This window comes from Lonchura striata, chromosome 3 (assembly GCF_046129695.1).
Source record: "Lonchura striata isolate bLonStr1 chromosome 3, bLonStr1.mat, whole genome shotgun sequence".
Lineage (NCBI taxonomy): Eukaryota > Metazoa > Chordata > Aves > Passeriformes > Estrildidae > Lonchura > Lonchura striata.
The window spans coordinates 54,002,712-54,025,079 of record NC_134605.1 but is presented as its reverse complement, the minus strand read 5'-3'; the positions used below and the strand labels follow the sequence as shown (position 1 = coordinate 54,025,079).

The 22,368-nt window shown below is 38.0% G+C and overlaps 1 protein-coding gene and 1 long non-coding RNA gene across 3 annotated transcripts in view; both read left to right on the top strand.

Annotated features, from left to right (window-relative positions):
* The window catches only part of SNX9 (sorting nexin 9), a 61,338-nt gene that overhangs the window by 14,108 nt on the left and 24,862 nt on the right, over window positions 1–22,368 (top strand). Inside the window, exons 2-6 of one of the 2 annotated variants that reach the window (XM_021532100.3) lie at window positions 4,142–4,228; window positions 6,618–6,692; window positions 7,878–8,000; window positions 21,202–21,385; window positions 22,163–22,313. In XM_021532100.3, the coding sequence (XP_021387775.2) occupies window positions 4,142–4,228; window positions 6,618–6,692; window positions 7,878–8,000; window positions 21,202–21,385; window positions 22,163–22,313 (620 nt within the window). Of the gene's footprint in view, window positions 1–4,141; window positions 4,229–6,617; window positions 6,693–7,877; window positions 8,001–21,201; window positions 21,386–22,159; window positions 22,314–22,368 lie in introns of both variants that reach the window. The other variant, XM_021532099.3, reaches the window with a different exon arrangement.
* LOC144246061 (uncharacterized) lies at window positions 11,853–13,458 on the top strand. The gene is made up of 2 exons (XR_013339717.1): window positions 11,853–12,388; window positions 13,306–13,458. It is a non-coding gene; the product is annotated as an uncharacterized LOC144246061 (long non-coding RNA).

Below are 22,368 nucleotides of genomic sequence, written 5' to 3'. Positions count from 1 at the left end.
GCCTTGAGTGAAATATCTTGGAAGAAGCAGAAAGATTATTCTCTTGAGAAATAGGGGTTTCTGTTGCTTTATCACCTCTTTCAAGATTTGGGGGGCATCCAGCAGGAGCCAGTGGATCAGGATGCCTGCCAAGATCTTGGATATTCATCTAGTAACTTAGTGAAGCAACAGTGCAACCTTTCATTAGAAATTTATTTTAATGACTTTTACTGGTCAGCTTCCTTCCCACTTAATTTATGCTAAAGAGCCTTAACCCTGACAGGTGGAGTTGCATAGTCTTATGTTTGCTTTTAGAAATAAACTGGCAAATGCTCTCGATTTTTTGTTGTCAGGGTTTTTTTCCTTTTGGTTTTTAATGTTACAGAAAAAAGAGGGAAGCACTCAGCTCAAACAGAAGTAATGGAGGAAAGTGAAGTCTGCTCCAGGCCTGCAGAGGAATAATATTTCACTAATCTAGATACTGCTTTCCAGTGTGGGGAATCTTGGGTGGTTTAATATTCCTAGGCATGATTCTGTCATAATTCTAAAAAGACAGTAATAATTCTTGATTGGAATGCTTGATGTTGGGAGGCTTCACCCTGTAGTGAGTCAGTAAATCTGTAGATTGGGAAACTACAGTCCAGTTGTGTAACTACAGCAGTTAGAACAAGCTCCAAAGAATGCTAATATAACACTGAGAATTGCCAGTTTCCTTTTTATTTCCTTTATTACAACCTAAATTTCTATATCCATACTGTAGAAAAGCTAATTTTCCTCTTACTGCTTTCCCCCATCTTGGACTTGTAGACAAAACTGCTGGCTCCCTCTCATTCTGGAGAAACTGCAGTATCTGCCAGAGGTGCAGAGATGCTGGGGATCAGAGACACCTTTGCCTCTTGCCTTGTGCTGTGGCAAGGTTCTGCTTAATCTGTGCCAGGCTTTTCTCACACGAGGGAGCATGAGATGAATGTCAGGATCCAAACTCCCAGTGGAGATGCTCTGTTGCCACCTGAGCAAAGGAAGCAGTAGCTTACAGTACAAGACCCAGGCCTGCTCTTGGCTCAGTGAAATCAGTTAAAGCTTTTTGGATTAGCAGGGTGTTTTTTTTCAAAGGAACTGACAAAATAACTTCAAAATCCAGAACCATTTGTATCTTGGAGCAGAGGTGGTGGTGGGAGAGGGGAGATATGCATGCAACCAGTAGATGAAATTAATTTTCTTATAGCTGATAGAATTGTTAACCTTTTTTTTTTTTGTTTGTTTTGCATGTTTGCAGTATTCTGTAAATGAAGCAGTGGCCTTGATTCCACTAACAAAATATTTTAATTTCTGAAATTCTTGTAGTTCTTTGACTGTTTGATCCTTTTGTATAGGATCAGAAGTAAATATGAAACACAATAGTTACTGTAACATTTTTTTTCCCTAGGCTGTGTTTTGAAAAAGTTCTCTTCATGGTGTTCATTAATCTGGACTGATCCAGATTAATGTTGTGGAATTCATCAGAGATTCCCATTTTATGAATATTCAAAGTGTCCCTAAGCTTAGCTCTACTATTCAGTGTGTGTATTGGAGTGCCAAGGAGCTAAAATCCTTTTCTTGTGAAATGCTTTTTTCCATGCCCATTTACAACTTTGTATAAGTTGTAAAGGTAGATAGGACTTTTAAGTGCTATCTGCTACTTGGACACAATATTTATGGCCAGTAAGAAGGAAAAAGCTTATTGGAAAGTCAAACAATTTTCCATTTTATAGTATTTTGGAACTAATTGTCAGAAGTTTAAATAGGTTTGGGGCTGATGTATCTGCCCAGGGAAAGCCTAGGGAGGTTTCCATTGTTAACTATACACTTAGTAGTTGGGGAAAAAACATTTAGTCACTTAGTTTTGCTTTGGAATTGGTTGAGTTTATAAACTCATCAGTAGGAAGGTAGCGTTACAGCTTACTTGCCAGAAGTTCTTAAGGTCTTCATTTCCAGCCTAGGCAAGTGAGCCTAGAAATGCCAGAGAAATGGAGATTACTGGCAGAAAAAGATGAGGAATGTATTTGAAATGTCAATATACAGACCAGGTTTCAGATGTACCTCAAATTCTTAATGCTCTATAATAATCCATTTCTGCCATTTCTGTAGCATTGCAATTTTTTATAAATTTTTTTTTCAATTTCTTAAACTAGTTAGCAAGATTTGTTTCTATTTTTTCCCCTGTTTTCTACTTTTTCTGACTTTTGAAACAGGCAGATATTTTGACTAGAGCAGGTCAATAAGTGGACTTCAGCATAATGACTTTATTAAATTCTATGTATCTCTTGTTTTTCTTTCTCTACAAGCTGAATACTTCAATTTTTTTTTTCCTGAATAACTTTAATTTCACTGCTGTATCTGGACAATCTAGTATTTGCATCTGTTCTTTTATTAGACGGAAATACATTTTGCCTTTCCAGTCTGGTCATCACTGGGTATGTTTTGCCAGTTTTTCTGAAGGCTGATAAAATCTGCTGTTGCCTTTTTTTCTGGGAAACGCTCATCATTCCTGTGAGTAGAAGCAAGAATTTAATACTATGATGTATTACTTGAAAAAGGCTAAGAGAAAGCTGCTTTTCCCATTATTCAGATGCCCAGCATCTGAGTGCTGTTAAATTGACTCACAGAAAATGGATAAATTTTGGCAACCTGCTGTAAAAAGGACATGTTCAACACCTCCAGCTACTACTGCTGAGGGAAGAGCTCTGGAGAGTGGTGCTTTTTACACCCCTGCTTAAAATGTTCTTGTATTTCTAAAGGTGTACTGCTTCTCTTCAGTTCATTTTTCATGGAAGTAAAGCAGTTTATTCTTATATTTCCATGGAGGCCAGATGTGCTGCTGGAAAGAAAGCAGTCAGTGTTATTAGTGAGCACCGTTTTTGTCTCTTTATCTCTTTTTTGCATGGCATAGTCTGAAAGTGCTGCAAGCCTCCATTCTAAGGGAAAAGTTTTCATACAAGGGAGCATTCAGAATGCTTAGGACACATGGTTTTCTGCAGTGTTGTGCTGCTCTAGTGGAGAAGACCAGTGTTCGATTTTTTTGTGCACATGGTTTGGGATTAGATTTGTCAGCTGAACAGCTGAAATGTGTGGTTTTTTTCAGCTCTGTTTTTATTTACACTGAAGTAAAGTATCTTTTAACCAGCCAGAAGTATTTCCACATGATACTCATGAAATTAAAATGTGGGGGTGGGAAGTTCTGTTTTCCTCTGGTTTTCTGTAAGAAGTTGTGTCTGGGTGAGGATTATAACAACCTACAGTTTTGATACAGGCAAGAGTTGGTGGTGAATGTCTGGCTTTTGGTATTTTTTTTCCTATCACATGGTTTACTTTCAACAGAAGTTATTTTATTGTCTCCTTTGACAGAAAATATTACTTTTTGGTTAGTTTTTTTTTTTTTTCTTCCCCTTGCCCTCCAAGTACAAGAAGGAAATCATTGCTGTATATTGAATGATGTTATTAGTCAAATCAAATGTTTCAAATATTTCTTTATGTAGTGTAATAGCAGTCAGTGCACAGCAAAGCCTTTGACATCTAAACACTTAAAAATTAAATTTGTTTTGATTTTCCCTCCCTCTTCATGCCAGATATAACAAGCCTAATCTCACTGCTTGTTTCTGATTTGCATAGTTCTTCCCATATAGTCTCAAAACATAATTTTATGTATTAAATTTTATGCACAGCAGTGGTTATGTACATCTGCAGTTACTTGCTTTCCTTTTTCTGAATTGCTTGCTCTGTGAACTACTGCCCTTTACCCAAATTGGAGTTGGAATATGTCTTGTATAAAACAAAACAAAAAAGAACTGTTTGCTAAAGTTAGAAACCTTACCTTATTCCTGTGGAAAACATTGTACATATAGTTCTGGACATTACAGAGAACAACCAGTCTTAAATCCTTGTGGTAGATTGCCTCCAATAAGCTCCACATGAGAATTTTATCTTTTAAAGTTGTAGTTAGTGTTGAGTTTGCAGTTCAAATCTAGGAAATGTTAGCTTCCTATGTGCTGAGTTGTTTTTTGTACATTCAGCCTTACCCCACTTGCTATTTCTGTAAGTTAAGGATAATTTGTGGTTTTGGTTTCTTAGTGAAATCTTGTACATAAGCTGGAAGACTCATTGTTACGTTCTTTTCCACATACAGGCTCGTGTTATGTATGATTTTGCTGCTGAGCCTGGAAACAATGAGCTGACAGTCAGTGAAGGGGAGATCATCACAATCACCAACCCGGTAAGAAAACTGAGATAAAATTTGCTTCAGTGCACTTTCCTGACCTACTTCTATCAGCAGATGGAAGGAAAATGGTGCTGGTGACATCTTAAAGTCCTGGCTACCTTTCCCTGATGAATAAGCTAAAAAACAGTACAAAGAATTTTCTAATAGTCTTGTGGAATCAATATAGTGTTTTGGAGGATGGGGCCTTCTCAAACTGTGCCCACACACTTAAGAATGTGCTCAGCTTTGTTTTCCCCTAAACAGAGCTGAGAGACAAGTCAGAGGAAGGAACTGATGGTGGTGATTATCTTTACATCTGAATGCCTTGTCTATTTTTGTGTGTGTAATATTGCACATTTTGTGCGTATGTAACCTTTCAGGTGTTTGCCACTTGCATTTAAATGTGACTTTCAGCTCACTTCTAGGTTTTGAGTTTCTTAATCAATGACTTCAGCATTCCAAGTTTGGTAAAGAACTCGCAACAAAAATTTTTTACTGAATCTTTGTGTCCTTTCATAATTAAAGAAATATGGACAAGGTGTAGGGAAGAAGTGGTGACAATACTATCACAATGCTATGAGGGCATTGTTAAATGAATAGAACTTTTCAGCACTGATATTTGATTTATGTCCACATTTTGAATTTCAGTGTACTTTAATTGTCCTATATAATTCTTACCCTTGTAACAAGGTATTAGATGATTCTGCTTTGAATTTTGTGTAATTATATGGTTTAGTGAATAGACTTGCCTTGTAAAACAAATACGAACAAAAACCACCTAATCATGAAGCAATGTTGTTTATCCATTTGTATAAAACACATGGATTCTGTAAAATAAGCTTTATTCTTTGAGGATACTAGTCATGTGTAATCCTGATAATTTTTAGTTCCACTGATCTTCATTACTTGAGGCAGATATTTAATAGAGCCAGCACCCTCTTGGATAGTGTGCTGTGCTTGTGGTAGGGGTTACATTTTGAACAGATTCAGGAGCTTAATGCTATTTCACAAAAGTAAGACTAAATATAAATAAATGGATCACCACTTTTAAGCTAGTTTTCACTGACCAAGACATCTGTGGCTTAAGGCAGTGTACTCAAAACCAAGTAAAACTTTGTTTTATGCTGTCCATGATAAATTGCCACAAAGGCTCATGATCTTTTTTTTTATATGATAAGTTTAGATGGCTATAGCTTAAGTCATGCAAGTCCACTGATGACTGCTTTCAAGAGTAACACTGTGAATATGACTTCTGGCTCAAGATGTCATTGCTCTTGTAGTTTAACAAAGCTAGTTGAATTTATAATCTGAGATGTCTAATTATTTTTGTGTTCTTGAGTATTGAGCTTTTAAGTATGTAGGAGAAAATAAATGCAAGTTTTTATTTCACTAACTGCTTGATCTTAACTGCATAAAATCTTGAATACATAAGCAGGCTTCTCCTTATTGGAGTGCAGGATTATATAAAATTTTGAAGTGAAAGAACAAAATTGTGAATAAAAAAATACATCAATTGAAAATAAATTAAGAAAGCCTAAAATTTAGTAATTGCTGTCTAGCATATGTGTCTCAAATTTTCATCTATGAGCTAACTTGACATGTAGCTATGTGTTCCCTAAACAGGTTGATTTAAAACAGAGCTGGTTTATTCCAGATGTTTCCTGGAATTAGCTTAACTGCAAATGTCTACAGAGCTTTTGTAGTGTATGTAGAATATGTATTTTAAAAACTCCAAACAATATCATTATGTCCCACTGAGATCAGAGCTGAACTGTTTTTATTTCTTTCTAAACTAATAGCATAAGACTGCTTCTGAAAAGAAATGTGAAGTGGAAAGAATGAGTCCAGATTTTATGTGGCATGTGGCTCTTTTAGTCTTGAGAATAGCCTTAACATTTCTGTGGGTGATAGCTCTCACTCCTCACATGTCTCTGCACCTTCAGTAAATGAGGTAGAGATTTTACAGATATCACCAACAGTTTTATTCTTTGTGTCTTGTGTCTTTATAGTCTGCTGATTAAAATTAATTCATTGAAACGGACATACTAATAGCTGTGTTTATATGCAGTCTGTGTCCAGACAGTTGATTGTGGTTTCATAAATGATCAAAAGTGCTGAAAAATCAATTATTTTTTCCCCTTCATGCTTGTTAAAATCTGAAGTCCAGAACAGCTGTGTAAAACCAGCATGGTCTGCGTTGTGTTTAAATGAGTATCTGCTACTTCAGCAGCTTTGCATGAGTTTATTCAGTTTCACAGTCACAGCTGTTTTGAACATTGACAGCAAGACAATGCTTCCTGCTGAGCATTTGACATTTGACAGCAAGACAATGCTTCCTGCTGAGCTAGATGAAGCATGTTGTAGGATCCATCTAGCAAAATTATTTCTATATGACTTCTTTTAGGATGTTGGTGGAGGCTGGTTAGAAGGAAAAAACAGCCAGGGCGAGAGAGGACTTGTTCCAACAGATTATGTTGAGGTAAGTGACACTGCTCAACACTAAAAAAGCAGAACTGCTGTAAAGACCATCCTCTGGTTTGCTGACCAGACTGAAATGCTCAAACAGAAAGCTTGGAATATATAATCTCGTTGTAGCTGGCTTTGGACACCAGTACAAACATTCCATCTGAAGCTCCTGAGCTTCTTAGTGGTTTAACAAGAAATGCAACAGGAAACTGTCTATAGTAAATACAGCTGATCTGCAGAACATGAGTTGTTTTGAATCTGCTTTGGTTTTGGGGGACTCATAATCCAATAATTGTGGCTTTTTTTCTGTCTGAAGATAGAAATACGGAAGTGAAATGAATAATGCAAGTTTGCACTGGTATTCTGTGGAAGACTTGATGCGTGCTCATAAATCTGGAATGGAGCCACATTTCTGGGGCTCAGGACATGGGTTACCAAATCCAGAGACTACTTAGCTTTTCTTCTTACTGAGACCCTCTGTTGTCTCTTCAGTGTGTGTTGTTCTGATTGTTGTTTAAAGACCAGTGATATTGTTTTGGGGATGTCATGGGATCACAGTGCAAAGACTGCAATCTCATTCACTCTTGGGTGGCCCAGTGTCTGCATGTATGCAGGTTGCTGCTTAGGTGGGTGAATACCTAGGCTGTAATTCCTGCAGCCTTTTAAGGCATGTGTCTCTCTTTCTTCAGCAGTGCTGTATTTATAAAAAAAAACCAACAAAAAACAAAACAAAACAAAAAAACCCAAGGGGGAGGAGGGGAAGGAAAAGCAGGATCATGCTGGCTCACATGACCTTGTGTTTTTGCTTTAGTTGTTTAGGTCCTGGTCTGGTAGCTTTTGGCTTTCTAAACTTACTGTCCCAAATCCATCCCCTGAGCACTAAGTTCACAGTCTCCAGGCATTTACATTAACAACATTTAATCCCTAAGCAATTTATAAATAGGTGTTCACTGCCACAGCAATCTTGTATGTTGTAGTTGTAAGGCAACCTAGTTCCATCTGGTGTGGAAGTAAATCCTCCAGTGTATCATGTCAGTTTCTTGTAAAAAATTAAATTGAATTTGAGTTTGAAAAGGTTATATGCAAACATCTTAAAGTGTAGCAAATGAGTGTTAGGGTGATTGTATATGATAAAGCATAATTTGATTAATTGAAGCATGAAAAATTATTCTCAAAAAAATATTCTTTTCCATTTCAGATTATAACCGAAGGTGCAAAAGATGGCCTTAGCTGTGGTAACTCATTAGCTGATCAGGCCTTTTTTGATTCCCTTTCTTCAAATACAGCTCAGACCAACTCTGCTGCCAAAAGCAGTAATCAGGTATGTCTTGTGATTTTTCGGGCACTGTGGGCATGGAAACTTCTATTGATGTAATTGCTTGCTGTACTTTATTTGTGAACTTTCATTAAAGTACTAATTAAAGTAATTGTGTTTTCATTAGGGAATACTTTTGTTGAATATTAATGATGTGTGTGATGGCACAGATACTGTCACTGCTGGAAAATTTAGTAGTCTTAACACTTTCAGAAATTGAGCATTTTTATTCTTTTCAGTCTGGAGTGATATAAATCCCTAACTACTTCAGTCTCTGTAAGAGTAAGTGCACTCTTAGCAAATTTATTTTATTTTCAAGCTACTTCTTTTAGTATGCTAACTTTTTTAAGGAATGAGAGCTTTCTTTTTTGATGTCTTATACAATTAGGGGATCTATACATCAGCAGCCAGAATATATTTCTTTTTCTGAATTTGAGTAAGAGTAGTTTCTTGGGTTAAAAAACATGAAGGAAATTCATGCATTGTCAGCTGCAGAAGAAGCTGACTTCGGGTTTGCGGCAAGAATATTTTTGTTCCTCTATTCATAGCTTTTTGTCTAGTGCACCAGTTCATTAAGCAGCAAATATTTAGTTCCAGGTTAGGTATCTGAGGATACATTATCTTAAACACAAGCAGTTTATTATGGTCTACAGACTGGTGCATGTCCTACATGTAGGAAGTTAAACATTTTGATGTCCATAGGTCAACAGAAGAACAAAATCTGCCTTTTTTCCAACAGCAGCATGCAAAGGTCTTTTGTGTTGGAAAGTAAATTCTTTACTTATGGTAACAGCTGGGGGGACACACCTGGTTTGTAGGTCAGTTAAATATCAGTTATTAGTTTTCTTAATTGCACCACAGGACTTTGACATGAAGTGAGATCTTTTGAAAAGTCTACATGGGACATTTTTGTATGACAGTGAACATAACTGTTCATTGACTATAGAGAGTTTGATTTGGGCTTCCTTGTAGTCAGCTGGACAATGCCAGGATAGTTATTCTGCCATTGTGTGTCCTCACTGGAGGACTCCAAACCTCACTGTGACTGTCTCAATGTTTCAATGTTTATTTTTTTAATTGATACCCTGTTAATATGTAAGGCTAAATGCAGAACTCATTAAATGCCTCATGAGTTTTTCATGTCAGACTGAGCCAAATGTTTTGATTATAGGTTAGTTTTGCCTCAGTAAAAACTGCAGTAGTTTGAGTGCAGAATGGGGAACCGCTTTTCTTCCTTGCTGTCTGTTACTCTTGTCCCATGTTTTTCCTGCTGTAGTGTTTCTAGCAAAACTTTGCATCTGAGAGGGCTTGAGATATTTGCAGCAGCTACTTGCTGCCAAATCAGAGAGTACTGTTTCTTGGAGGAGAAACATAACTTAATTTGATCTAGGAAGAATTACTTAGTAATCTAATACACAGAATATTTTGAATGGGAATAGAGGTATCTGTCAGATCTTGTTCTGTGCTTAACACATGGTGCTTGAGCTTGGAGAAGAGAAGAAAAACGGTCTTGTCTGTGCAGAGGGGAAGGTCAAAATAAAGGTATTTGCTATATTCTAAATAATAGAGAATTACTCTGGCAATCTAGTATTGGAAGTTGCATTTCTAGAGGAGTGAAAAGCTTGAAAATGTAGTCACTTTACACTGTAGTTTACACAAGATCAACAGTATACTGTCCCTGTGTACAGATTGCAGGTTTTTTCATAGATTTTGGAAAAGAGTAACTTCATGAAAACAGCTTGTCACATTTCCATCAGTGCCCTACTCTTAGAAGTGTCCTGTTCCTCTCAGTTATCCTTCAAATGCTGTGTGAGATAGCTGGGAGGCCCACTGTGCATTATGGTAAAACTACATTACTGGCATGGAGAGGGAGAGAGAGGAGGACAGGGTGCACCTGGATCTAGCCAAGGCCATGCAAGATGCAAGATTCAGTTTTCTTTTTTTTTTTTTTTTTAAAGGAGGAACTGTTCTGTTGTGTGGTCAGGGTTTTATGTCAAAAGTTGTTTTCATTTTCTCAAGTCTTTTTTTCTTGAACTGAGTTCAATAACTGCTATTTAGTTATATGCATTTTCTATAAAACTGTAGATCTTGATTTGAAGACTGGTTTCCTCAGCTTCTGACATATATCTGGTAGATTTTTTCTAGTGGCTTATTGCTAATAGGATTTTTGTTTGTATAATGAGCAGTCTGGAAGCAGTTCTGGCTTCCACTTTTGACTGTTAGGCATTTCTCCGAGATCAGGGAGCTCTCTAGTGCACACATTTTCTCCTTACAAAAATTCTATGGCTAATTGTCTTCTTAATTAAGAAATTCTGTCTGTTCATTCTGTCTGTGTGGCGCAAGACCCTATTTTCTTACTCTCGGGGAAAAATGCAAGCTTTCTTCTGCAGCGACTTTGATCTCATGTCTGTGAAGTGCGTGCCTTGCTCCTGTGTGCATTGATCATGCAGTGTCAGACAGATTTGACATTGCTGCACCAGTGTAGAAACACTTAGAGAGAAGGATTGCATTGGTTCCGGTAATACTGCACCAGGAGGTCAGGCTGAGTCACCCTGCATACTGACATGTCTCTTTGAGCCACTTTCAATAAGAATGCAATCTCCTACTTTGTGGGTATGACCCTTCTTCCTAGAGGTATTGCTCTGAATGTGGTAAACATAAACTCATTTGTTTCTCAACACGAGTTTGCAGAGGCACTTTGGCTTGAGTTCAGATGAACAGCCTGTTCAAGTGCTTTAGTGACCAACTAGGTCAATATACAAAGCTTCTAATCTTAAATGAAACTCACACTAGGCTATGGAGAGTTAAGAAAAATGAAAAATTATGTGTCAATGTAAGGGGAATAGATGCTGGAGGTGGCACTGTACTGGAAACTAAAATGTTTTTAGATAGACTAGTCTGGTAGACTTAGTAAGAAATAGCAGTATTTCTAAATGCTGACATTTGATGGTATCTATTATATTTTGCAGTAACACAGTGGGGTTGCAAGTTTATTACAAGAGATCTTTATAAAAGCAATTCTAAATAAAGAGGATGTTTTAGTATTTTTTCTTACTGCTATTGTATTGAAGAAATTGCTTTCTATAAACATTGTCACTCTCACATACACATGGTTGCACAATGCCCCCACTCCCCAGTTCAGTAAGTTAGAAGATGTTTTAATTCCTAGAATTCCTTCCATTCTTCTAACAGCAAGTAAAAAAAACCCAAACCAGGTTGTTGTGTAGTCTTTTAGTGCCAAGCTTTATTAAAAATAATAGATCTGGCTGGGTTGAAATGTGGTGCTTTTGTGGTTTAACCCTTGTAGGCAGCTCAACCCACTCAGCAGCTTATTACCCCCTCAAAGAAGTAAGGGAGAAAACTAGAAGGGTGACTATGGGTCAACTCTTGGGTGGAGATAAAGCAAAATCTTCACATGCAGGCAAAGCAAAATAAGGAATTCATTCACTCCTTCCCATGGGCAGTCTGGTGTTCAGCCATCTCCAGGAAAGCAGAGCCCCATCATGCATAACCATTACTTAGGAAGACAATTGCCCACTCAAACAACTCTTCTTCTTCCCCCATCCCTTTTTGCATTCCAGACAGATGAGAGACTTTTGGTTTCCTACTCTGGAAACCATAACTTTTTGGTGTTAAGAAAACATTATTGATTCAAGCACTGTTCTGCTTCCTGTTTTATTTTCTTAAGAAGGTTTTTGTTGTTGTTCAGTAAATAATCTCCTGAAAAGAAATTAAAATGCAGTCATTAAAAACAGTTTATTTCCTTCCTTTTCTTCAGTGAGAAAGACTCAATAACCAGAGCAACACTTTGATATTGTACCCTACGTGGGGTTGCCACAGATCTAAAGTGACAGTAGAAAAAGGGCACAGAGATACTTCCTAAGAAGAGAAGGATTCCACCTGATCCTTGGCAGTTCAGTTTCTCCAGTTCATTCCTTGCATCAGTAGTGTCCCAGCAATGGCTGCCTTGATAAAATTTGCAGCTACTCTTTTAAAGAGCTATTTGAGAAGATGCTGGGGGCATCAAAGCAATCAGAGGAAGCAGTGAAGCTAATTAAACACAAAATGAGGGAAAAATTTGACTCAAGATGATTATTTACACACTCAGAAGAAGATAAGCAGATAGGGGAATTTATTGTTGTATCTGCCTGTAACATTTGTGCTTTAATGTCTGAAAAGCTTTAAAAAAATTATACAAGAAAATACAATTTAAGGAAGCCTTAATTGTCAAGGATGGAGGCTTGGCTTGACTTTTGTATGAGTCTCATTCTGTTTTGACTTGGTAGCTCTTGGATACAGAGAGCAGAGGGAATGAGTAATCTTCTCTGTCAATCCACTGTTCCGCTGAGTGGCAATGCAAGCTGATAATTTCAGTCTGTCATTTGGAACAGCCAGTAAGTATATCAGCACTTATGCTATTTCTATTGGTTAGAGTTGCATATACATATATATATAAGTTGCCTGTAGACTCTATTGGTATTGGAATAATAATAGTACTGAAATGAATATAAATTTTGTCAGGTTAAGCCAAGTGAACCTAAAAAATAGAGTGAACAAAAAGATTGTAATTTTTGATGTAAAATGCATCAAGTGTTTTTCCTCTTATAATATTTCTGTGATGCTGAGTTTATTCCAGAGGCTGTAGCAGTAGAGGATATTCTCTTTCACACTTCTAGATAGTGCTTCTTATTGCACTTGACAAAGAGGTTATTATCTTGGTGGCATTTGGAGCCTTCATAATTTACGTATGTATGGAAATACAGTCATTAATGTAAAATTCATTCTGAGTTGTCTCTTCCAGCTGGGTTGATTTGGGGTTTTTTGTGGTGGCCAGTATTAGTGCTTCTCTAGTTAAGGATGTATTTGCATTTATTTTGTTTGTGTTTCAGGTTCAGAGACTCCTGTTTTAACCGTAGTGATCTCTCTTCTCCTATTCTGAACCACAGCGTTTTTTCATTTATCTAACCTAAAATGCTTTAAAAGTTGTGAACAAGCAGCAGCTCTCTTTTAATGATAGTGTTTATCTGAATTATTTAGATTTTGTTACAACTGTATTGGCCCAAGCTAGTTCTTTCTGTTGAGAAGTTAAAACACTCTCTGTACAGTCTTAGTGGTTCATAAACAGACTGTATGTACAACTTGCCATAATGTAGTCCAGCTGTTTATAGCCTTTGTAACCTGCAGCCTTGAACATAGGATAGAAATACTATAAATTTTAGTATCCTGTACATTTTAGTTTGGTTTCTCCTCCTCTCCTTCTAGAGCTCAGTGTAACCTTTTTTCTTTCTTTTTTTTTCTCCCTTCTCTGCAGAATAAAAAGCTAGTATTAGAAATGTATAAATGAAAATAAATTGGACTACTGCCTGTCTGTTTCAGGGTGGAAGTGGATCACAACTACATTGACGTAAGAGCTGTAGATGTGGCTTCCCTATATTGAATATATAAAAATAGTTCTTGTACCAAACTGTATGTTGCATTTGTAGAGGAGTTTGTTCCCTTTTCTTGACACTGATTCTCTAATCACTGCCAAGTCTAGTTCTTGATGAAGAGGACTGTACACTTCTTAGTTTGGAGTCGAATAAGTATCCTGAGAGTTCACAATTTTATGAATTACAGATTGTTCCATTGATTTATGTTGACCCTAGAGAATCCTCATGTTTGTGTCTTCAGCAGAGCAGCAACCCCTCATGAATAGGTACAGGAAGCATTTAACAGAAACCTCTCATGTTTGTTATGCTTTATCCAGTGGTAAGAGTAACATCAGTTGGGATAATTTCTCTTGCAGAAGAAGAGTGAGATAAATGGACTCTTACGTGTGCAAAACCTTTTCCCTTCCAAAAGCTGTGGGACATATGTGTAGGCAGGATGAATAAGTAGTTAGTGAAAACACTTAGTTTGATATCCAGGAGCTGAGGCAACTCAAGATACCTGGTATGTAGATATAAGTTGTTGAACATGCCTAAGGAGACCACTAAAGAAGCTATTTCCAAAGTTTTACTTCATATCTTTGAGGCTTTTTGCAATGAAGTACTGGAAAGGCAAATTGTCATTGTTGAATTTGCATACCATAACTCCCACTCCACCTCCCTGAATTACTGTGAAGTGCAATAAATGCTAAGATTGAAGAAAACAAATATAGTACTTCTATTAAGAGTGCAGTATTCTACTTATGTGGAAATTCTGATATGCATGTTATTAAATTCCTGTAACAGCATTTCTGTTCTTTGATGAATCTCTGTGTTTAGTAAAGGAGAAGTGTCATCACAGGAAATGTTACTCACTTGTACTTGACTGTGTCCAGTTTGTCTTGTTAAACCAGTATGCTAGATTATCAAATAAAATATGCAGGTAGGTTCACCAAGGTAGTTACAATTACAATTGTAACTTTTAGTTCCTGTTACAGATAATGATACTATAAAATCCTCTATTGCTGCATGTGATGTGAAATCAGCTCTATCTCCTCCACCGCCTCAGTCACAATATTGCATTCAGACTGGTAACAGGAATTTGTGACCAACTCTCATTCAAGCAAAGTACAAGGCAGTGGCTTCTCTACAGTACTGGAAACAGTGGCTTGCTTGCTTTGAAATGAATCACATTTACATATTAAAAAATAATCATCAACATATGACAGTGATTTTATCAATTCCAATTATAGAGTTATGTTGAGCTTTTTTGTGGATGACCCAGTGGAATGCAAAGGTTTAGGCAGGAAGTTGTTAAACTGCTGTAATACTGTGATCACTCATCTCCTTCATCTACACCCATACCCTCAGGCAAAACATTACCATTGAAATATTTTTCCACAATTTACAGTGTTGGTATGATTTTTTCCTTGTCTGATTCACAGAATTGCAGAATGGGTCAGGTTGGAAGGGACCACAGTGGGTCATCTGGTTTGACCTCCCAACTCAAGCAGGGTCATTCTAGAGCACATGGCACAGCATTGTGTCTAGATGGCTGTTGGCTATCTCCAGTGATGAAAACTCCACAGCCTCTCTGAGCAGCCTGTTCCAGTGCATGGTCACTCACACAGTAAAGGAATTCTTCCTGATACTCAGGTGGAACTTCCTGTGTATCGGTTCCTATCTGTTGCTCCTTGTCCTATTGCCTGGCACCACTGAACAGAGCCTGGACCCATCCTCTTGACAGCCTCCCTTCAGATACTCATAGACATTGATGAGGTCCCCTCAGTCATCTCTTCTCAAGGCTGCACAGGTCAAGCTTCCTCAGCCTTTCCTCATAAGAGAGATGCTCCAGTCCCTTGATCAGCTTTGTAGCCCTCCTTTGGATCTGCTCCAAGGGCTCCATGTCTCTCTTTTGCTGAGGAGCACAGATCACAGCTCTCCAGATGGGGCCTCACCAGGGCTGAGCAGAGGGGCAGGATCACCTCCCTCAACCTGCTGTCAATGCTTTTCCTAAAGCACCCAGGATGCCATTGGCCTTCTTGGGCACAAGGACCCACTGCTGGCTCATGGACAGCTTGTCATCCACCAAGACTCCCAGGTCCTTCTCTGCAGAGCTGCTTCCCAGCATGTCAATCTCCAGCCTGTAATGATGCCTGGGGTTAGCATTTCTGCTAACCTGCACACTTACAGTGCCATGTGGCACACATGTGTTGCACAGTCCCCTGCACCACAGTAGGGGGCTTGCTGCAATATGTAGTTTCCTTCCTGAGGGTGTTTTTTGTTGTTGTTGTTTGTTTTTTGTTTGGGGTTTGGTTTTGGGTTTTTTTTTCTCTCACCAAGTTCAAGCTCTTCTTTTAAAGAGGAATCATGGACATTTGTAATTGAAAGTGATAAACTGAAAATACCCAGTAACACTCTTCAATTCCTCAAAAAAAAAAAAAAAAAAAAAGACAACTAGGGACACCCCTTTCCTCTCTTTCCAAACAAAATAGAGTTCTTTTCCCAAAAAAGAAGGATAAAACCTTGTTTAATCTTTGTAGCTGGATCCCGAGGTGTCTAGATGACACTAGACAACATCCAAGAGGAAAAGGGAGTCTTTCTTCTCTTTCTGGCATTGCTGTGATTGCTACTTAGAAAACTGTCTGAAATTTGTCATCTGTGTTTCAATAAGAAACCATTAAGAATTGAAATCAGCTTAACAGAAGACAAGGATATAAAGAAGTGACTTGATTGCCATTTACATGTGCAGGTGTGAGTAACAAAAACAGAAGCCTGAGAGAGCTCCATTGAATAAATTATACAGGATTTTTAGTGTCTGAAAGTTGAAACTAAGCAAACTTTAATTAAAAAAAAATAATTTTCTTGAAGCAGTCAGGGTGACAATAGATGTGTTTTTCCGCCCCTCATCCTATCACTCAGTATTCTTTACTCAAGTCTAAATTATGTATCTTTCTAAAACACCATTCCATACTTCAAAGATGGAGTCTTTTGCGCTCAATCAGGAGATGATAGATGGAAATCCCGTGCCTGCAGTGTGCACAAGAAATGCAGCCCCTAGTCCAGTTTGGTTGTGAATAACCTTATAGGTAAGGAAATGGGATTTGGAACAGAAAAAGAACAAAAAACAAATGGCTCTGCTCATGGTACTATCTCAGTTTGTCCACTGGTGGTTTAGATTTATTTCCTGCTGAAAACAAGGAGTGTCCAGTAGGTGTGTCTGGGCTTTGTGTTGTTTGTGGGCTGGCAAAGCCCAGTCCACTGCAGAGTTATGAAGGGGGCACTGGGGTTGGTAGTGGAGGTGTTGGATGATGGTTTCCTCAGGAAGGAAGTGAGAAGACAGGAGTGGCTGAGGGACAAATGGGTTCCTAGGACAGCATTACTGCAGCTTCCTTGCCAGCTGCTTTTGGGGGTCATGTTGCTTTCAAGTATTTATCTGTGGGAACATTCTAGTATTTAAGTCCATAAAGGTGGTTATTCCTTAAAATCTAGCCTATGTCCACTTCTGCTTTTCCTAGAGGATTTCTTTAAGGATGTTTATGTTATACTATAGAAAAGCGGCCTTCCTTCAGAAGTGGAAGAAATGCCCTGGACTACAATGCTCTACCAAGAAGAAAGCTTAACCATAAAATATTGTGGGTATGGCAGCTACTTCAGTTATGTGCTAATATGCACACTTGTTCTATCTTAAACAGCACAGCAAATGCAGTTCTGTGATTGTTGCAGAGGAGGCTTTTAGCCCTACATCTTTCTTCATGGAGAAAACCACTTAATTTTTAAGGTGTCTGTCTATATACTCAGTTGTTTGGGTTTTTTTAAAATGTATCTATCAGAGACTGTTATCCAAAGAACTTAACTTTAGTATAATGTCTGAATATGCTTAAGGCTTTGTTTCCATGCAGGTAACTAAGGCAGCTATAAAACTGGAGAGGTATGTTCATTCCTGTGAGCTATTCAGCTGAGTCACCTTGACTTTTCTTGTGTTTTCTGCCATTGCTCTGTGCTGTTTGTCTCTTTTAAACCCTTCTTGAAGAGCATAACACTTCTCATTGCAGCTTTGGCTGTCCTGAACTTCCCTTGATATGATATAGGCTTACTTTTGCTGCTCACTGCTCCTCCAGCATGGCTTCTGTCTCTGAGTAGATTTCAAGGTGTATTTCTTACAGTTGGAGGTCATTATTTTTGATGGCACAGTTAACCTAGGTCTTTCTGGGGACTTAAATTAGTCTTACAGTCTGAACATTGTGTTTATTTTGGCTTTTGTCCTTCAGCAGTAGGATGGATCTACTTGTCCATCAGGGGTATGCATTAATATGAAGGAGTCTGCCAGAAACAAATTAGTTGGCCAGGAGATCAAATAAAGATTTTTACCCAGGGCAGAGAGAGACAACTCAGTGCCTTATACTTTTCAGTGCTTAACTGTCTATAGCTTTGAATTCTCTGGAAAATAGTAAATATGTCACTTCCCCCATTTAGTTCATGATTCATTTGGGTAAAGATACTGACATTCCACTTCCAAGCTCAGGATTTTTCTCTTGTGGTGGAATTTTTTTCTCATTCAACTATTAAAAGATCTTTTAAAACATACTAGGTTTCTCTCCCCATCCTCCAGGCCCCACCAGTAATGAATGATCTGTTTCTGTAGTGAGTTTCAGTCTGCCCTTAGTGGAATCCTCTTAGTACATTCAGTAATGGTTCCCTCTGTTATCAGTTCCCAACATAGCCCTTTTGTCTTGTTTTTCTCCTAGGACAGTAGGAGTGAGCAAGTCCCTAGTAGTCTACAAAAGGATGAATCAGCTGTCTTTTAGGAGTTTATCCTTGAATTTAATCTCAGTGTACTTGTTTGATGTTACCCTGGGGTGCAAGGAGATGGAATGTTTCATTTGAAGGCTGATCAGTTTCTTAGTTGTGTCATTTCTTTTTGTGTACATTTGAGAGGGCTTGAATACTTGGATATTAGATGTACTGTATCAAATTATATTGACTAAATATCAGCTTCTTGCAAGGGCTCTTCACCTTTCTTATGATGACTAAGGAGATCGGAGGATTATCAGTTTCAGTTATGGAAAACTAAGGCTGTAAGAACATGGCTTGATGCAAAATACTTGAGGTTTAATTATGGTTTATTCAACCAGAGCGAGGCCAGAAATGAACTCTTGTATGAAGATTGTCAGCTGCTGAGATCCACAGAACTGCTCACTAGGGCTGAGATGACCTTTTTAATAACTGCTATGTCTTTAGTTGGTCCTCCATGATGCTCTAGGACTTTGAGGATGGCAGGCCAGATTCTTGAACCCTTCTCCAGGTTTATTGGTTGTTGACTGCCACTTAGGAGTGTCCACAGTATATGTGCCTGCAGGGGAACATTTCAAGAAAGTTGAAGAGAATCCTGTAAGTGCTCTTGGAAAGTTGTTATCTGCAGATTCCTAGGCCATCTCTTTACTCTCTTCCCCAGTGCTTCAGAAAGACATGAGGACCCTTGGACTGAAAGGAACAAGGGAGAAAGGACTGAAGGGAGAATAGCATATTCTACCCCTTTTATAGCATACAGGTGATACACCTAGGGGTAAGAGCTTACCCCACACCTTTCTTGGACACTTCAGAAGTAAATTTTTCTGATTTGAAGAGTGCTTTTATGTAGGTACATGGAGATAAGACATCTGGGAGCACAATTTTAAGTAGTACATTTCCCTCTGCTGTACAGCATCTGTGTATATCAGCATTTGTCTGTGAGTGTGATGATTACTCTTGACAGTCATTCTTTAGTAGTGTCAATATTATTGCCTTCCTCTTTTTTTGCAGATTTTAAGGTTTCTTTACCATTTACTTGTGGTACCAGATTTCTTACTAACTACTACAGAAAAGAGGAAAACTGTACTCAGTGTTTTGGTGATCATGCCACTTCTGGAGTTTTATTTGCTAGTGATCAGCAAAACAGATATTGCAGAAGTGTAGGAATATTACTATTATGCAAACTAGTTTTTTCTAGGTTCTCCAAATTATGTTAGAAGCAACATAATGCCTGTGTGTTTTCATTTAGCCAGGAATGAACTCTGGCTAATTCAGAGTGTGGTTATTGCTCTTTACATAAACTCATACCAGGTGAAGATAGGAAGAGAGCAGACTGGTGTAAGTTATCTTTGTAATTTGCTCAAAGTAGCACTGGGTATCAGCCAGCTATCCCCCAGTGAGTCTTGTTCTTGCATCAGTTTTATCCTCAAAAAAAAAAAAAAAAAGTTCCCAGGCTATCACTATAGAAGCTTTCCACATAATCTGTCTCCCTTCTCTCAATTCCTGGAGACCTATTGACACTTGTGAGTCTTGTGAATGGTGATTTTTCTCCCCAGCTTGGGGGCTTGGTCTTAATTTCCAGATCCTGGAAGGAATTGTGAACCTAAATATATAAAGGTGTTATGTGATAACATAATTTTAACATAATTTTTGAGTCTTTATGATTTGATAGTGTCTATGAAGTCTGACTGTCAGATGACTTTATTTGAGGAAAAACTGAAGGGAAACTTCTTATTTGTAAGTAGAATATTAAAATAAATGGGAGGAGAGAATATTTAGTGGAGAAAATTGGGATGTGGAGTAGCTGTACTTTTTTTGTGTAAGACACACATTTTTGCAACTAATAATTTAGTTTTTACTGGGAGTTTTATTAAAATTTCCTGTATTGTCAAGTGTTCCAAGATACATGTAAATGTTGTAGTCTAATAGTAATTAATTTATATAAGGCACTTTTATATGCTTCTTCATGGTAAAAATAATGCTCTAGCATCAGTAGGATTTGAGACTTCTTTTTACAAAGCTCAGTTTCTCCCTCTGCTGAACAAGACAAGCCTTCTCAGCTTTACTTTCCTTCCACTTCTCTTTCTTCCTCCTACACTTCAGGTGTGTGGGTTTCGATATGTGTGCAGTTTTTTCTTTCTGCAGCAAGTCTCTGCACTAAGTGTCTGGAGTAGACTACACTTAACTAGTCAATGCTTTTTCAAAGTGTACTGTTAAAATCAAGGAGCTGAGCAGGATGCTAAGCTATTAAGCCAAGATGAACTTGCCAAATGCAGCAGTTAGAGACATATCTGCTCTGCACTCCTTCACTGAGGTTTCCACCTCCACAGCAGCTTTAGCAGAAGGGGCTATGTGAGTGCCTTCACCACAAGCTTATGCTGAGAAAGTAGGTCTACAAGGAGATACCAGACTGTTCCTTGGCAGATGTCTGTTTTCTTCCCTCATCTTCACTGTGAATGAGTTAAGCTGTGATAGGGAAGCTCATCAGGTAAGATTTTAACTCCCTACCACTGGTGTGGATGGGCAATTTATTATTTGCTTTTAGTAAAGCCACTAATCTGAGTTTGATAAAATGAGTATTTGCAAAAACCTAATTCTTGACTTCTGAGTTCTGGTTTTAAATGTGCTAATTAGCCCATGGCTTTAGGTAATTGATAGTTCACAAGTACCATACTTACTAAGGTGTCAGTGTAAAATAATTACCATGGGTGAGATTGCTTCCTAATGCTGTTGCAACAAATAATTTAGTTACCCTGAGGAGAAGTACTCTTATTAGTATGTATTGGTGTCACATTGCTGGAAGGCTGATCAGTTCTTCCAAGTGTTTGCTGCATGCAAGAGTTGTGTATCTGGAAATACAAGATTTGGCAGCTGCTTCTAAATCAAACAAGTGAAGTGCTGAATGCAAACCCAGCCTACCAGCAGGACATGAAAGACTTCAAGAAGAAAGTACATGGTTGTTGTTTATTTCTTCAGCAATTCTTCTTTACTTTTGTCTTCATACAATGTAGGCAAGCATTGCCAATGATCCTTGGTCCAGCTGGAATGTTGGGAAGTCTGGGAACTGGGATAATGGAAATGCTGTTGACAGCTGGGCAACAAAATCTGAAAGTGCACCTGGCCAGAGAAACAGCACTTCAAATAACTGGGAGGCGGCAGCAGCATTTGGTCATCCACAGGCATATCAAGGACCAGGTGTGCTAATAATGCTTGGTTTTTTCCTTAATAAATTAGAGTAGGTGGACAGTAGAGGTAAGAATTATTTAATATTTCGTAACTATAGACCATGGCTTATTTAAAAAACAAAACCAAACCACTTTCCTAATACCACATTGTCATGTGGGTAAGCTGGGCACTAAAATAATAGGGGTTTTAAAAATTAAATAATTTTTTTAAAAAATCGATTTCACAGTAACAAACACCTCAAACTTTTATGGAAATCTGACAAACCAAAGTCAGATTGTGCATTCATGATCTATTCTCAGGCATGTTGTTCAGTTTGCATAACTGGAACTTTTAAAATCCCTTGAATTTGTGCTCTCAGGCCTTTGAAGGAATAGTCTCTTAAATCCTTAATTTTAAGAACTGACCAGCTTTTCTTCTACCTTTTTGTAGTAGCTGCCTAAATTAAGGGGACAACCCATAATTGAGGAATGCTAATTTGTTCCATATTCATAGACTATGGAACATGGTTGAGTCCATCTTAACACATCATCATCTCTTCATTAATTTTTATTTTCTTTATTTCCCCTCTCCCTCAGTGGATTTCTAGTGCACTGCTTTGCAGGTTGTATCTGATGGGGATAATGCTAATTGAGGAGGAATTGTAAAATAGAAGGCTGAAAGAGATTTTAATATATTTACCTGGTTAATTGTTTATATGTGAGTGCTGAAGTACCTGCTTCTGCTTTTGAAGAGAAATTATGTAACTTTCTCCTTTCCTGTCCCCTGATCCCTCCTGTACTTCAGCAGCTGCTGATGACGATGATTGGGATGATGACTGGGATGATCCAAAATCAGCTTCACCATCGTACCTTGGTTACAAGGAGACTGAGGCATCAGAGGCTGGGGGGGTCCAGCGTGGAAATTCTCGTGCAGCTGCTATGAAGCTACCACTTAACAAGTAATGGAAAATGCAAGGGAAATGTGTATATATTAAAGAGAATTGGAATTTGTCA